The sequence below is a fragment of the Mugil cephalus genome, chromosome 20 (genome assembly GCF_022458985.1).
Source record: "Mugil cephalus isolate CIBA_MC_2020 chromosome 20, CIBA_Mcephalus_1.1, whole genome shotgun sequence".
Lineage (NCBI taxonomy): Eukaryota > Metazoa > Chordata > Actinopteri > Mugiliformes > Mugilidae > Mugil > Mugil cephalus.
Genome location: NC_061789.1, coordinates 17,595,603 through 17,612,605, shown reverse-complemented (window position 1 = coordinate 17,612,605; position 17,003 = coordinate 17,595,603). Strand labels below are relative to the sequence as shown.

The following is a 17,003-nucleotide window of genomic DNA, read 5'->3' as shown; positions in this document are numbered from 1 at the left end:
AAATCTAAAGGTTTTCCGGGATCGTTATGCTTATGATAATCCCAGCTGTTCAACACATCCTCAGAGGAGGTGAATACAATGGCTTGATCTTAAAAGCAATGCAGCTGTATCCCGGATGAAACATAACTGATGGAGATTATAACAGAAATGGCTAAAGTTTTAACCTTCAAAGGTTTTTATTACATCTCAAAGCCTTTTACAATATACAGTATTACACAACTTCCTCCATCTGAAATCCTCTGACACCACATCCAAAAATGCTCAGTTCAAAGGTTTTTACATCAACAAATATATATATATATACTTTGTGCGCTCTTTTCCCAGAGTCCCAGTGTACTTCAAACATGTGTCTTGCTGGTAATTCCTTCCTGAGCCACCCAGTCAAAGTACTGCTCCACGGGCCTCTCTTCGGTCCTCTTCCCCATCGTCAGGATCCCAGCCGCCTGGTTCCTGGAGCCATGGAGGAGCTGGTGGAGCCTGCTCTGCAGGCGGTGCTCGTCCTCTTTCCGCTTACCCAGGGTGAGGATCCCAGCGGCGGCGTCCCCCGTGAGGGCTCCCCCCAAGCCTCTGCTGCCGGAGCGGCAGAGCAGCGCATGGAGGCGACACGAGCGGGACGGCTGTCTGCAGCACTCGTGCGTGCTGTTGGCATCGCAAGCCAGCTGGGACAGGAGCAGCATCAAGGCCAACGCCAGGACCTTCTGCTTGTTGAACAAGATTAGTTCAGAACATGACATATACGCATGAACAACTGCAGACACAACTTATGTTCAAATAAATCACTTATCTCTAATAATCTAAATCTGGTATAACGTGTGCATGGGCAGAGCAGGCTAATTTTCTTCATCTTAAACAAATTATTTTATATATTATTTTATTTCATAAGGACATACAGAGATAAAGAAATGTTAAAGACAATGTCTAACAAAGAAATAGGGAACACAAATTAGAATGCATAAAATAAGAGGAAATATCAGTTACACGGGGCTATATGGGATGTTTTAAGGTTATGATCCGTATCGATTCCCTGAAAAGAGAAATCAATTGTCCAAAAGAGAGGCTTTTAGGAAAGGGCACCCTACAGTTTTGCACAAATTAAAGTATTGTTAACTGAGGCGGAAACTGTGAAGTGCTTTTACCCTGCCGCCAAACACTTTTGGATGTGATCTGATGAAACCATGGCAGACTACGATCAGAATAAAGGTTGAATAAAATACTGAAAAGTGACTAGTCTTATCAAGCGCATTGTCCTCACACGTACTTTAGAATTCAAGAGCTAATAACAAAAGCACAAACATTCTGAGTGTGAAAGCATGTTATTGTGAAAAAAAGAGAGATGAATGTAAAACCGTGTCAAAGGAAAATCTGACTGGAGGTGCCTTACCCTGTTAAACGAGGCCATGCCAGCGGCTGTGTGGACGTGGAACGGGAAACAGCTCATCTTCTGGCGCGTGCGAAGGACAGACATCTGATCTTCTCGTCTCACCGGGAAAAGAACAAGTGTCTTTTATATTGTCCTGTGTTCGCATCGTCAGCCACTCCTCTGGACGTCACACGGGACAGCCGCAAACACGACACATAACCACGGATTCTCCTGTTTGCTCACTGGAAGTTTTGCTGTCGGCCATTAATTAGCGTTGCAAATCATCTCCAAGGCGCCTGTGTGGACCTCGGATGAAGTAGAGGTATGTCTTTGTGGTCGCCTGCCTAAGGTTTATTAAGACATACCTTCACAATGAGTGTTGAGGGACAGGAGTCAATTAGTTAATGTGTCCAGCGAGGTCTAAGAAATCTACAAATAACATAAAAACACTGCTGCCCTTTCTCACTTCTAATAATAAAGCCCATTCAAAGGCCATGCTAATGAGCTTCTATGGGCCTTATTCTGTCATACCAGAGCTGCCATACTGACACATCAGGAAACAGTTGTGAAGGGATATTTGTTAAAACTTTGTGTGCACAAAGGTTTAAAAAAAATTGAGGCCCTCAGAAACCCTGAGCTACACCCTTGTACCTGCCACATGTTCAGCTCTAAAAATTGTAGAAAACTCTGCATTCGACCATCTAAGGACACATCAACCACCAAACTGATGTTTCATCTTCGCAGCCGTTTACTTAATGACTGTTGCCATCTAATGGACAACAGGATGTACTGCTTTAAACAGCCAAAACTCATTCCTGTGTTTATCTAATTTTTCAATGTGGATGAAAGGAATCAAATTTGCAACGCAGCATGCCAAAAGCAAACAAAACAGCTTTTGGAAAGCCTTATATATCACTTTACTTTTAATTGGGCCGCTGCTTTTATTGAAACTACATGTAGATCTATTTGAAAAAGGTCAGTGTGAACCCTGCACTGTTAAAACTATTTCAGGAAAATATAATACTGGTGAAATTAAAACCCCATCGCCAAGACAAGGCACATTTAACATCAGTGTATGTTTGCATACAGTTATAATCATTTGAAAGAGCAATGAACAAGAGGAGACGGGATAAACAATAAAGCCAGTTTTAATGGGCCACTTAAAGAGCTCTTACAGAATCCACACTCACTTTAATGTGTAACACATGTCAGGTTATTGTTTGACCCTTGTGTTGTGGCGCTAACCCGTAATCCCTCGTTCCAGTCCCACATGCACTGGTTGTCCTGATCTGCACCACAGAACAACAGGTGTCAAATCACTGTATATGTGGAAGTAATGTTAAAAAAAAAAGAAGAATCAGAATATCAATAAAACTAACAACAATTATCATAATATCAATCATTAATGTCTGAGAATTATTATAGCAATATATGTTCCCTTCGTACATTTTACATATAGTTTACATCTATAATGACTTTGTGTTGTTACTGACAGCAGTACCATGGTTCATGTTGACCTCTGACCTCTAACAGACAGGGGGGGGTCACATATTCCAGTTGTGATTGGCTGGATTGGCTTGCTCAACCCTGGGGACCAAAACACCAACTCACGTAACATCATAAACACAGCCCCTGGGGAGGAGACAGGGAGATCTTGTGGAGGAGTGTCCAGCGATGCGGAACTTAAATCCTAAAGAATGACACGACACGTGTATCTGCAGGTGTCGGATGGAAGGATGGATGACATCAGCAGGGGGGATACATCAGTAGGATTGAACACATCAACAGCCGCGGTTTGATTTTCTATTTTAGCTCTATTGCTCCCTGGTTTGTGCTGAAATGGTAATTTGTGACCCCTACAGCGCTCAGCCTAGTAGAGCCACTCTACTTTGTGCACTTAAAATTAAAATGGCATGTGAGTCATTGAAAGGAGAGTGGTTTTGCACCGAGCCTTTTGTCTACGATGAAGGAGGAAGAATGTGAGTATGAAGAAATAAAAACTCAAAGACGTGCCGTCTCTGAAAATGAAAAGGCAAATTTGTGGCGTTAAACGCCAACGTGAGGTAAAGCCTGTGCCCACAAAGCTAGAGTACATTGTGGAGCAGCATGTATCTAGCGCTGCCCAGAGAGAGACAGGAGTATCTAGCTGACTGATACAACTACTGAATGCATTCATTCTGTTACCAGCTGTTACCTTTTTACCTTTCACAAGAGAGAACAGAGAAATGTTAGTTAATTTTCTGGCTTGGAAGATTGCCTCCCAAATCCAGAGAAAACCAAACATCACGTTTCCAGTTTTCTATGCTGATCAAAAATCTGCCACTCAAGTGTAAGGTCTTCAGCTCTCCTGTCAGACTTGTGTCTCGCTTCTAACGCGACGAGTCTTCCTCGCCATCATCATCATCTCTTTGACTTTCTCCGCAACTTCCTGTAAGTCCCTTTCCCTATCGGCCTCTTGCTTCACTTCTACACCTTTCTGCTTCTCTGCATTGCTCTCTCTGTCTCCCTTTGGGTAGGATTCTCTGTGGACACAGGCTGCGGGTCAGCAGGATCCTGGAGGATTGTCGATGACCATCTCTTTGTCTTTCTCGTGGATGGTGTCGAGAGGTCCTGCTGCCCTCTGCTGGCTCTGGAACTGAAGCTGAAGCTGCTGGGGTAGGGGCGGGGGTTGAGGATAGGCCGGTGGCCTTGAAACAGTTTGGATGAGACTGAAAGGCGGCGGCTGGGGAGGCGGTTGGGGATATTGCTGGATATGGGGATGGAGATAAGCCTGAGGTGTGGTCTGGGATTGGAGCTGGGTTTGAGACTGGTACAGTAATGGAGGCTGTGGGTGGGGCTTGGCCTGAGGCTGCTGCTGCTGCTGTATCTGCTGTGGCTGGTGGTGCGGATGGTGCTGAAGCTGTGGGGAAGCTGCACCATTTTTACTCAGGCCACAGGACTGAGCTGCACAGTGGATCTGACGCAGAGTGTCCAGTGCCTCGCTTTTGGCATGCTTCAGCAGATCTGCCTGGCCCTGCGAGTGAGACAAAAATGACAAAAAAGAGCAGAGAGGAGGAAAGAGAACTGTGTTAATACCACATGTTTTAGCAATTCTGATGCAATAAAAATAGGAACAAACACATTTAATATCCTTCCCTATCTGCATAAGATAATGTCATTAACTGTAAGCTGCCTTCTTGACTGGGTCTGTATTGAAAACAGACCTCTTGAAATTGAAAAGATTTTCATCTCAAAATAGTTTCTATCTGGCTTAATTAAGACACAGCGATGAATGAAATCTGGTTGTTTATCATCAATGCATAGTCTACTGAGATACAGAAGGGGGCAGTATTGAGCCACTAAAGAGAGACCTTTGGTTTCTTGCCAGCCCTTCATGATACTCCTCTCAGCTGGTGAACAATGCTTTCATATGGTGATGATGTTATACTCCATTTCTGCTCTTTAATTGAGCACCCCAGAGAAGAATCCTTGCCTTATGCGAAGGAAGTGATCAGGGCAGGCCCCCTGAGTTACAGCGCTGTCAAGTCAATCTGGGCCACTGCCAGGGCAGCCTGCCTCCCTAAGCTAGCTGTCTCTTTTCTCCACTGGCTGTCATGTCTTTGTTTTAAGAGGTCCTTATGATATTAGTGCCGTTGAAAGAAAAAAATCAAAAAGAAACACTTGCCCACAAGCTTTTAGAAACTCACTTCACTTCTGCAGACTTTAAATGCTTCCCTCATTCCCACCAGGGCTCTTAGCGCTGCCACAGCACCCCCCCCCCCCCCCCCCCCCCCACCCCACCCCCCCACCCCCCCAATATGTTCACTCCAACATCTGCTCACAAGAAAGTTGAAAGCAGTGGCCTTCTCATCTGTGAATCTGCATATTTTACCTCCCTCCCACTGAACTTTAGTCCATCTGACCCACTGTGACAGCTCGCTGGGCTAACATCCAAGCGAAGAGGGACAGTGTGACCTGCTGTGCTCCAGAGTGAGGTATAAAAGGTAAAAGGGATAAAGTTCTTAGTGCCACAAGGCAGGCACAACAGTCTGACATACTTAGGGAGGGGCAAAGGTGTTGCCCCGCACATGGTGGCCATTGTTTGATTCTCACTAATGTTAGTCCGCTGCAAGTGGCCTTTTACCTGAGTGAATCCGGCACCCAAATGAGGAGAATGAATAAGTCATATGTTTGAAAAAAAAAAAAAAAATTATGTAAGTCATGACTCACCAAGCATAAAATAAGACAGCAAGAAGCTAATGCTGTGCTTCCAGAGCCAAATCACGACACCACTTGTTTTTGGATGCACTCGCCCCTACAGCTGGCCTCAAGATATCCACAGGGGGCTAAGCCCAAACAAGGGCAGCCACCAAATCCCACCACTACACTCATTAAATTCTAGTTGAGCGTTTGCTTCTTGTTTGGCAGAATTGGCCAATTCCTTTGAAAGAAACAGAGTAGTCAATAACATGCCTTTGCTGTGCATTGCTTTAGCGGTTGTTGACAGGTAGTCGTTTGTGACTGCAGAAAATGAACAAGACTGTGAGCAATTTATCTTCATTGCATCTATCATTTAGGAATTCAGTGGGTTCCTCCTTGAGTCCCTAACTATACAAACACATCTATTTTTGTGCTGTTCCTGGACTGAAGCTGCACTAGCTGTTCAAATTTGATGCAAGGTTTTGGTTTGGTTTGACCAAAAAATAAGGGTCACAACTGTAACGTGGGGCCAAAATCTGCACCAAAGAGCCTGGTGCCCTCCTAAAACGAGCTGCTCAGTGCTTGACATTTGCTTCAGATCCCCTCGTTCTATCTCTTTGATTTTGCTGTTCTTATGACAGATAGGTACAGTGAGTGACAGAAATGGGCAAATACCCTCATCCACCGTGACAGCTCTGATCTGACTGTCAAAGTAAGAGTGGAGAGGGAGTTTGGGAGACGGAGAGTGGGAGACAGAGAAAGGACATTACTGTTCCACTATTTTCCCCTAAGCTCCCCGCCTCTATGTCCCTGCCTGAACACAAGCGAGTGCCTCCCGGCCTGCTGAGAGGCTGACAGGTGAAATAACTGGGCATGGCTGCCAGTCTGGGCAAACAGGCAACAGCCTCTCACCAAATGTTCAGTGTGAGGCGCAACTGATCACAACTGATGAATGAGAGAAGGAAGAGGCGGAGTTTTGCGCATACCACAGTGGCTATGCTGTATGTTGAGAGGGCGGCTCGTCGGGAAAAACTGGAGGACGAGGAGAGGACAAAAGAGGGAAGTGTGTGTTTTTTGAGACGGTGTAGAGGTAGCAGGGTTGAGGCAGGAGTAGGTTTGGGTGTCCGCTGCAGCTTAATTGTGGCCATTGCACAACTTGCACTAGAGTGGTGCAAGAGAACACATGTTTCACGAGAACAGCTGCTTAATTGTGAACATATTCTGATTTGGTTGATTGCTCGTTTATTCCTGTTTATCACTGACAAAAATAGAGCGAGGTGTATCACTTTTCAAAATGTTATGATGCCTCATCTTCATCTGAGTCAATATGCACCACACATACACTCACAAAAAAAAAAAAAAAAATTAAACACTTAACAACAGCTCATTTGTGAAGGCAGCTGTATGCGGGGTGAACACCTGCAAACTCTACTCAGGGCTAAAAAAAAAAAAAAACTACCAGTATTCATACGGTTAATGTTGTTTAAAAAAAAACAAGCAAGAATAAATGCCTGTCAAAGACAAGCTTGGAGGTCCTGTAGTAATGATGCAAATACAACATGAGAGTGTATTTCCAGAGCACCCCCACAGACTGAACCTAGGACACACACGTAATATAAAGAACTCAACTTGGCATCCTCTCCTAGATGTGTCCAGAAGGAATAATAGAGCAGCATGTGTGTCTACAAGCCAGTGTGAACAATCCTATCATGTCCTGTCAAGGCACATTCGCAAATAAATAAAACTGTACTTGAAATCAACGCTAATTAATTGAGAGATTTAGGGATTAGAGAGGAGGGAAATACAATTAGCCCAATGAGCTTTCTTAAGACATCATGCGGCTTAATCTCTGCAGCAGGGTCTGGGACTGCTTATCCTGCTGGTTATATTCCTCCAAGTAATCACGCATCGATCAGAGTTATTAGCTATACTTTATGCAAATGCAGATGCAGTGGAATGAAGAGGGTCATTGCTGTGTTGAAGGTTCTCTAACCTTTAGCACGGTAATGTTCCAGGCGTAGCTCTCCATGGCCTTCTGAAGTTTGCGGCCTTTCAAACCCTCCTTTGCTCCGATGCGATGAAGGTCCTCATGGAAGTCCAGACCTGGACGCAGACATGACATGTGAATTATACACATTAAAGACCAAAACAGAACGACAGTGCAAACATTGTAGCACACAAATACTGCAATATAATACTCTCTTGTTTCATCCTCAGGGTAGTAATTACAGTATAACAGTTACTAATAAAATAGCGAAAAATTGTTATTGTTGTTTCTCTGTCACACCAAGTGTGCCAAACAACATCTGCATCATAACAATACCAGCACATTTAAACAAGGCAACACATTGGGAAAAAATGAGGTAGCACAATGCAGGCTAACCTCTAATTACCCTCTTATTAGTAATCAGACCATTACTAATCTCCTAGGCTTAAAAACAAACTCCTCCTAAACCTATAAGTCTCAGCCTGCTTTTCAGTCTGGCCCTGACCTTATTTCACTCCATCTCTGATTTGCAGCAAAGATACTGATGAAACATAGGACACTAAAATACACAAAAGGCCATCATCTCAATTCACTCATTCCTCAGCCCACAGCTCTTCCCAGTACCTAGTACGCACATACTGCACCACAACGGCTGTCAGGAGGGAAACATACATCACCCCAGCGGTGGACTTACTTTTTTTTTTTTTTTTTTAAATTGTCCCCGGACTCCATCTTAATTAAGATTTTCAAAAGTAAAGACAATATGCACTTAGTAGAGCATTAAAATATTGGAAACACTGAATTGGTTGGATTAATATTCAGCACCCCACTTGTGCTGTAAAAGTATGCCATCATCTCTATGTTTGGTAATGTAGTGCATTATCTACCACTACACGCTATATAAGGCTGTATATTGTTGTTCTTAATGTGCATCCTTGACATACCAACACGTGTGTACAGACACGAGAAGAAAAAAACTTCATATGATATTACATATTACATTTCATAAGGTAAGGAAATAGAAAGAATACTGAGAACATCTTTCCAGTAGCACCTGGAGCACACCTTCAGACATCAAGCAAAAAGTAAAAAACTGAAAAAATAAACTTTTACCTTAAAAAGTTTTAAAAAGACACAGGATCTCAGTTGCTCCTTAGTTTTCCAATCCAGGATATGTAAAACTACTGAAGAATATCTGTGCCTCAAAGTTGCATAACGTGGATCAAGACTGATTTGATCTTGTAATCTGTTGTATTTAATGGGCTGATCCTTATGAGTCAAGGAAGTTTGCAATCACAGGTCATGAGGAGTGAGGCTGGCAGGTTGATAAACACCAGATTAAATTAGCCCAAGGCTTCTGATCGCAATGCAGTCTCTTCAAGGATTTAATTTCACAATTATTAAGCTTTTCCTTACCCTGACAGTCACAGTTCCTTACTGCCGCTTAAACTGTGCGAAATGTGAGCTAGTAAACAAAATATGACCCCCATGGCGCACTCTGAACAGGGTCACGGGGTCATACGTTTTGCTTCTGTAGTGGAAACAGAAAGCGGGAGAAAGAGAAAGAGAGAGGGGAGCTGAGATAGGAGGACTTGGGAGATGACAAATCTCTTCTGAATAGCCTCACAAACGTAGAGACAAACACACACCGCAGTCAAGCCTACAGTCTCTGCAACGAGAAGGGAGTTTTTTGCCTTTGTAATGAGGACTGCATCAGCCCCCCTATGCTCCACATACACACACGCACACACAGAAACAAAGGACGAGCAGCAGGCTTCAGGCGGAGAGAGGGAAAGCTAGTAAATAATAAAATCAAACAGAATCTCCAAACAGGATCTGAGGAAACGAAATGAAAAAAACAAAAAAAACAAAGATGGTAAAGGCAGTGAGTGGGAGATGCATAACACTCAGGCCGTTGTGTGGTGAATTCACCTCAATTCATAGACTCTGCAAAGCACCAGCAGAATATTATCAGGGCAAACAGAGAATGGGATTTTGCAGCTGCTGATCAGCTGGAGAAACAATGACTGTACAAAGCCGATGAAGATCAGGGAGGGATATTTCTTTAACCCTTTTATTTTCAAGGTTATACAACTCATATAGTGTCAAGTTTCTACGAAACAAGAGAGGTTGGTCAACGTGAGTCTTTGCATGGAAAGAGACCTCAGAAGACTGGAATTGTTATGATTGTTAAGACACATTTAAAGACCCAGTGAGATTTCACTTGGTTCTGGGTCTGCTTTATCATGGCAGAATCCCAGACTATAGTCAAACACCTCAACACCCCTCAGCAGGCCTTCATTCCTGAAGCATCTCCAACTCAAAGGACTCTTTCTGTAAAGCTACCTGTACAAAACATTCTAGTGTTCAATGCTATTTACTGTATGTCTTCAGATCACCGTGTACAGTCTCCTTTTTTGGAAAAGAGTGAGTACAGTCACATGGTGAGTCATTCAACCACACTGCCTCATTCCAGCTGATAGGAGTAAGATGATGATCAACACAGTAACAAGACATAAACTGTACACTGAGTGCTGTCTCTGACATATGCACATCTAAATGAGCAGAAACTACAACATGTTCATTTTCTTTTGAGAAAAACCGCTTAAATAACTCCTTACGTAAGACACTCCATTTGGAAGCTTACGCTGTAAAATAGAGGCTAGTTAAGAGAAGGAGTGGGAGTTCGACTCTCCCACACAAAGATTAGATATGCGTGCAGACAGATAAACCGGCGTACACAGTGTGCACGAAAACAGAGTGGTCGCATCTGGAAGTCCCGGAGTGTACATCCCAGCTGTTTTCCCGGTTCCCCATTAGCGGTGTGTGTGATGACGAGCCATCAATGATGCCCTGGGGGAATCATCCAGCACCTCTCCATCCTCATCAACACGTCAGCTTCACTGCCCAAATTAAACTGATTAGCAAAATAATGTCTGGGCATAAACTGAACGCAGGACGGGGAGGAGAGGTTGTCGAGTCAGAACCATGGCAACCAAAAATCGCCCTGCATCGCTGCTTGTATGCCGCATGAGCGACGAAATCCGCTGAAGCGCCAATCGTTTCACGTCGTTAGGAGGTTTAAGGTTAGTTCGGGGCCTCTCGTTGTAGATCACAGCCACCGCTGATTATGATTACGGCTTTGTCACAACAGCATTTAGCTGATGAGCAGAGCACACTTTTAACTGCTGGTGAAAGTGTCAGGTCGAATCACAGGCCTTAAACCAAGCTTAGATAAAGCACACACGCGCCATATCCCATCCCACATTAAATCTCTCTCATGCTGACGGCCTGCGCTCTAATAGCACCTTTTTTCTGCGTCTCACACAGCCATTACCCCAAAATTATACCTTTGGCTTCCAGATCGATCATAGTGACAAAACCCTCAATTCCATGCAAATTCACCATCTCGCTCTTTGTGCGGCTCTCTCGGGTTTCTCTCTGCGTACAGGCGGATGCTTTTGTCATCGTTAGTCTGTACGAAATCATATGGTTCATTAGATGCTTTCTGAAGGGTGCATTCAGCGCTTGTCAATCTTCCCAGCCGTCAGAAAGATGCCGCGTCTCACCGAGGGAGTTTAATGCAATGTCCTCTGTGGCTTTTTGGCTCTCCGCTTCATAAGAAACGATCATGGCGAACCGTGACACGGGCTAAACAAGGCATCAACGACAAAGCGAGGGTGTGTTAGAATGTGACAGGGAGACGGGCGGGAGTGTGTAACATTTCACCGGCTCCGAAATGAAGTTTCTCCGGCTTTTTATTTGTCACACGCTGAGTATTTTTAAGGTTAAGTTCAAGAACATTGTACGATTAATTTTACAAAGGTGAAAAGTGTTCTGGCACCTGCACATTTTTTAAAACTGACAAAAGACAATTAAGCCACTTAATTTTGATATAATAATATAGCTGTGCTTAATTTACTATTTGTACTTGGAATCATACATTCAGAGCTCCGGCTAGAAGTGCAGACTATTGCGAAAGAACTCTGCACGTGCTGTATGTGAGCTAAAGCAGACCCAGTGAGACAGGAAGCAGATGAAGAGGACAAAGAGCGCACAGACTGGAGAGGCTGGACATTATTGTATTCAGTAATATTAGTAAGTGATTAGTTTACTATTATCGCTGATAATCTTGACTCATGGAAGTCGAATCAAGCATCATTATTTCCCCACCAAGCATATCTCCTTTCTTGAAACAATCTTAATTGCTATTCAAGCATATCAAGCACAGATAGAATCTGTATATTCAGAAAATATAATACAATACATTTTATACTTGCCTCAGTATGTTTGCATGTGTTGCTGAAAAACATACTGTTACAGCAGTTTTGAGGAAACAATGACTAGGCGCATCTGTATATTGTATGTCTGAATGTGCTGTATTTTATGAAATGCTGCTCACCCCGTTGTGTATTCTGTGTTAATCTTACTTCAGCCCTTATATTCCTTTAGGCCAACAAGGTCAATTTTCATTTCAAGTTCAGAATTGCCTTTTCCCAATTTTGATTTAGCACGGTAGTTTATATTACATAGCTCCGTCCACACATAAAAGGCTAAGTAACTGGATTTTGGTTAACAGTGTTGGGGTATCTGTTTCCCTGGCAGCCTGCTGGAACGTGACGTGATGTCTGAGGAAAGGCGGCCATTTGTTCACTCATCTTTTTCTGCGCATTTTTTTTTTGCGGCCTCACTAATTGCTATCAAAGCTGCTAATGTCTAGCAGCACGGACAGATAGACATGGAAGCGATGTGCATTTGAGAATGGCAATGGTTTCAGAGTGTGTGTGTGTGTCTCAGTGCTGGGTGCAGGGGAGTGAGAGTGGGCGATAGGCAAAGTGCTATGTTTGGCATGCAGCTGAGGCCCCTCAGGATATCGCTCCAACCCTCTGCCTCAGGGTCACTTATATGAAAGCCTTGTAACTCCAAATATTTGAACTTCCACGTTTTCACCTCAGTTGGACTGAAATAGTACACTGCACGCTCCTTAGCAAAAGGGCTCAACTCTTGGAATTTTAAAGCCCTCTCAAGTTTAATTAGATAATTCAGACAAGTGACATATAAAACAAGGTTGATTTTCTGCTGTAGCACATGCAAGTTTTTCACCAGACAGCAGCAGTAAGCTAAGCATCATCCCTCAGTATCCAGCCACTGGCACTGCTGTGTGTGTGGCTGAGTGGGTTTAAGCTCTGCTTAACTCTGTAGTCATCGCCTTTGAAGATGCTTCCAGCTCTGAGCTGGGGAACCTTGGGGCCGGGGGAACAGCGCTGGGATTGAAACCCCAGTGCCCAGCCTACAGCCTACTGTGGTGAATGCACAGCACCAGTATCAGCTTGGCTTGCTGTGGTGGAGGGAGCGAAGCATATGCCTGCCTCTGTATCACACAGTCAAAAGCTGAGCACAGCAGACTTAAATTGGCTTATTGGCCTCAGGATACTGAGTTTGCATGTGTCAGTGAGTGAGCCCCAGTTATCATACACTAAGCACACAACAATGCATCCAATGCAATTCCCTTGTTTGCACGAGCTATTATATTATATCGGGTAGCTTACAGCACTAGAACAGGAGGTGTAAACACGCGGAATAGAGATATCAGTATTCAAACGATGAGCTCTATCTGCGCAGCTCTACAGCAGAGGCAAATGAGGAGGAATTACTGTCGAATGTAAAAGAGTTTGAGAAGACAAGCCAGGGGATTTCTTGATTCGAAACCACTTCCCTCCTAACGATCATATTATGATCAATTTTCTCCTCTTTTCTAAATGGCTGCAACTCTTACATCGAGTACCCTTATTAACAAAATGCTTCTTTAAATCCTTTTTTTCTCTATTATGCCATCCCTCCCCCTCCACACTCTAAACCTTTTAATTTCTCTCCTCCTCTCAAAGGATATTTATGCTGCGTCCTCTTTTTTCCTGCAACCCTTTGTCTGTGTAGCTGGCTGATTGTTTTCACCTGCCCACTGACATGATAACTATTCAGTGCTGACTCACTGATGACGGCCCGTTCTATCAACAGCAGCCACTGCTCGTTGATGTTGATGGAGATGGAGTGGGAGTAGACACACTAAATGTATCTGATAGGCAGGAGAACATGACAATCAATATGTTTAAAAGCCAGCAGATGCAGTTTTGCACATCGCACAAACAGATGAAGAAGGAAAATTCCAGTAAGACAGGGACTTTGATTAAAAAGTTGGACAAAGATGCTGCTGCGGAGGACTTGTTTATCTTATAATGCCACATACCTGCTCGCTGTGCTTGTGTGAGCTTGGAGTAGACCACATCAGCTGACTCGATCAGGGTTTTGCTGGTTTGGATCATCTAGAAGACAAAGGGCACATGAAGTTCATTTCCAGTACAATGTCCTACTGGAGTCTACTTGAAAGCTTTCAACGGAGGCCCAGCCAAACAAAACAGAGACAGGGACCAAGAGGAAAATACTTCATATACTTGTAGCCACATTTGGACTGAACTCTTGGCTGCTGAGCTCTTAAGGGCCATGACACAATTACAAAATAGCTGTCATGTAAACGTCTTCATCTGATTATATTAATCGGGGTAAGATTATGATCAGAGGAGGCAGACTCTTTCCAAATAAATGGGCATGTGAGCAACACATAAAAACTGTAAGCAGTCTGTTTAGTATTAAACAGTTTTACTTTGGAAACTTGCAGAAAAACAAATGAGTCTTAAAAGATTTATTACATCATTATGATCATATTGGACTGGGCTGCAACCCGGCTTACAGTATCTATCGTACTAGCATTGGTATACAGTATACTCTGCCCTTAAAATCACTTATGTAAGTAGAATAATATATAGTGAACACAGCCTGATCTGTTTATTTAAATGTTCTTGACCTGTACTGTGCAATCTGATGTAAATATAGTTTTTGTTCAATCTGTTTGAATATATATACGGCACTAGAACATGGAGTATGTAGCTGACTTCAGAATGCGAATACGTGCATTGAAATGTATAATCGCACCACAAAGAAAACAAGTTTGGCAGTGATTTAACTCCACATCTGATCTTGCATTAGATCAACAAACTCTATGTGGTTTGAGTATTAAACGTCATCCCATGGTGCTGATGAGGGGCAGCTGCGCCAGAACCGAGAAAGAGGCTAATGAAGTTTCACACCCCTGTGGGAGACAGGAAGCGAGCTCTCATACTGTACGTGCATGTCTTCTCTTGTTTTGTTCTTCCTGTGAGAACTGGTTTTGCAGAGCGGACTGATTTTAGACAATCCCTCCGGGAGGACATTTTAGCCATTATTTATTGGAGTAACTCAAATTTAACAAAAATGTTGGTGAAGAGCGAGAGCAAAAGTGCGAGTAAGAAAGACGGTACATATTTCAAATCACAAAAAAATAAATAAATCTTGCACGCAACAAAGATATGTGTGGCTTAAATACTGTAAAGTTTCGCTCGGCTTAGAGTTCTGACGGTGTATGGCTGCAGCTCACATGGACGTGACTGAGGACATGGACTGCACACTAATATTGTACAGTAAATGGTCTGGTGTTGGCAGCTATGCTCCCAAGCAGTCACCGTAGAGACACACACACACACACACACACACACTGGGTCCTCTGTTTTTGACCAGGCAGTCGGGCAACAGGCCAGTTTTAGGAAGGCAAACACAAACTCTTAGCCGCAAAGGCACAGGCATCAGGTTAATAGACATACAACATTATAAACTCCTTAGTTTTTACCACTTGCTCAGACCTATTGCATAACAAAATTTCCAGGAGCTTGTATTAACCAGGAAAAAGACCGGGGGAAATGAATTGCCATCACAAGGCCTTGCAAGATGATTTAATGAGAATAACATTCTAGTTGATATTTACTTGCGTGCTTGTAATTTTTGTGACAGCCTCTATAAATGGCCTCCAAAACACCCACGCCATTGTACTTATTTTGATCAACAAAAATATAGCGTTTCTTGTTCTCAAAGTGTAGGTAGACTGAATGTGTTTGAGAATGCAACTTCTATAAAACCTATAAAAACGGAGATTCTGGGGCCTGTTTTTCCAGTTTGTCCCCAGAAAACTCCTTTTGTGGACTGGAGCGTGAGAGTCGCTCTGACAGCGCTGAGCCCGCTGCCTGCTGCGAAGCCTCATAAAAGCTAAAGCCGACTCTTTGTGGAGCCGTGCCGCTGTGTCACTCCTGATGTCTGTGAACTTCCCTGCGCGTCTGCGGCAGGAGCTCTGCTGACCTGAGCAGCACGGATGCTGCAGCCTCTTCCTCACCAGTGACCCACTTCATCGGCTCCCACCGTGCCTCATAAGGGCGAGGAGGAAGGGAGCAGAAACAGCAGGTGACAACTAATTACACACGGAGTCCTCCGACTCCATTTTGGGCCGCGCCGATGTCAAGTGGTGAAAAATGCACTGTTCTCGTTAGAGAAGGGGAAGGTTGGGAGAAGGACATGTGAAATTATATAACGTGTCGCTGCAGCTGGATAATATGATATGGAAGGTTGTCTGAGCCATGTTTGGAAGACTTATAGAGCTCAGCAAGCCCTGAGAATGCTTGTATCAAGTGTTCAGCTATCGACGGTGTTGATGGGAGGGAGAGAGATTATCATCTGCTGTGTTCTTTTTAAGTTTTATTTTTGTAAGCGTAGCACCTATCTTCACAAAGCAGGAAGTGCTTATCACAACATCACAGGGCAGGCTTTGTTATCACACTTAAATGCTTGAGTGCTTTGACATTTTATCTTCACCTGCAGTAGATATTTAGTTTAATGATGCACACTGTAATAACTGTGCTACTGCCTTGCATGAACATATTGTAAGTTGCAACTGCATATGTATGTATGTGTGTGCGACTAAATTTATTGATAAAATAATTGGTTTGGCGGCAGTATTAACATAGGTTTAACATAGGTGTGTCTGACACATCTGCCATACGCCCTTTCCTGTGCATGCTGCTCGTTTACCATGTCGTAGGCGTTGAGCACTTTGCGCAGCAGCTCAGGCACAGGACCCTGAGCTTCCATGGTGGGGTAGGTCTCGCTGAGGTCCACCGTTACCCTCAGGGATCGCTCACTATTCATCAGCCAGGTAGACACCGTCAGGATACACTGCTTCATGTTGGCTGCAGGGGTTAAGCCGCAGAGCTCCTTGAAGGACACCATGGCATTCTGAGTAAAAGAAACATCACAAAACAGAAATAGGGTTGTGAATTTCTTGAAAAATGTTATTAACAGAAAACTCAGTAAAGAATCCAGAGTATTTGTAGCGTGTCTCCAGCTTGGTGGGTTTCTGTAAGGCACACAGAACTCGTTCCTGTTCACTAACTTTGATGTGCTCCGGTAAACACCATTATTAAAGGCTTGTACTGTGAAATCCACTCCACATTAAACCTGTATATGTGGAATCACTGTACATGTATGTTTCTTTGTATGTATGTTTGAGCCAGTAAATCCCATCACAGTCACTATCTAATGTATTGAACAAAGTCACATTAC

At 43.6% G+C, this 17,003-nt stretch overlaps 2 protein-coding genes across 3 annotated transcripts in view; both read right to left on the bottom strand.

Annotated features, from left to right (window-relative positions):
• Window positions 1-157: 157 nt before the first annotated feature.
• On the bottom strand, window positions 158-2,031 carry hcrt (hypocretin (orexin) neuropeptide precursor). Of its 2 annotated transcripts, none has more exons than XM_047572285.1 (2): window positions 1,382-2,031; window positions 158-701 (listed from the first exon to the last, which is right to left on the bottom strand). In XM_047572285.1, the coding sequence occupies exons 1-2, from the start codon at window positions 1,463-1,465 to the stop codon at window positions 339-341; spliced, it is 447 nt and encodes a 148-aa protein (XP_047428241.1). In that variant the 5' UTR covers window positions 1,466-2,031; the 3' UTR covers window positions 158-338. The 2 variants fall into 2 exon arrangements, with proteins under 2 accessions (XP_047428241.1, XP_047428242.1); XM_047572286.1 differs by having other exon boundaries at window positions 158-698.
• Window positions 2,032-2,490: 459 nt separating this feature from the next.
• Window positions 2,491-17,003, bottom strand: part of plcl5 (phospholipase C like 5) — a 63,323-nt gene continuing 48,810 nt past the window's right edge. The window contains exons 3-6 of the mRNA XM_047571192.1: window positions 16,473-16,676; window positions 13,771-13,846; window positions 7,533-7,642; window positions 2,491-4,373 (exon numbers count right to left, since the gene is read on the bottom strand). Coding sequence (XP_047427148.1) covers window positions 3,903-4,373; window positions 7,533-7,642; window positions 13,771-13,846; window positions 16,473-16,676 — 861 coding nt within the window. The 3' untranslated portion in view covers window positions 2,491-3,902. The remainder of the gene's footprint in view (window positions 4,374-7,532; window positions 7,643-13,770; window positions 13,847-16,472; window positions 16,677-17,003) is intronic.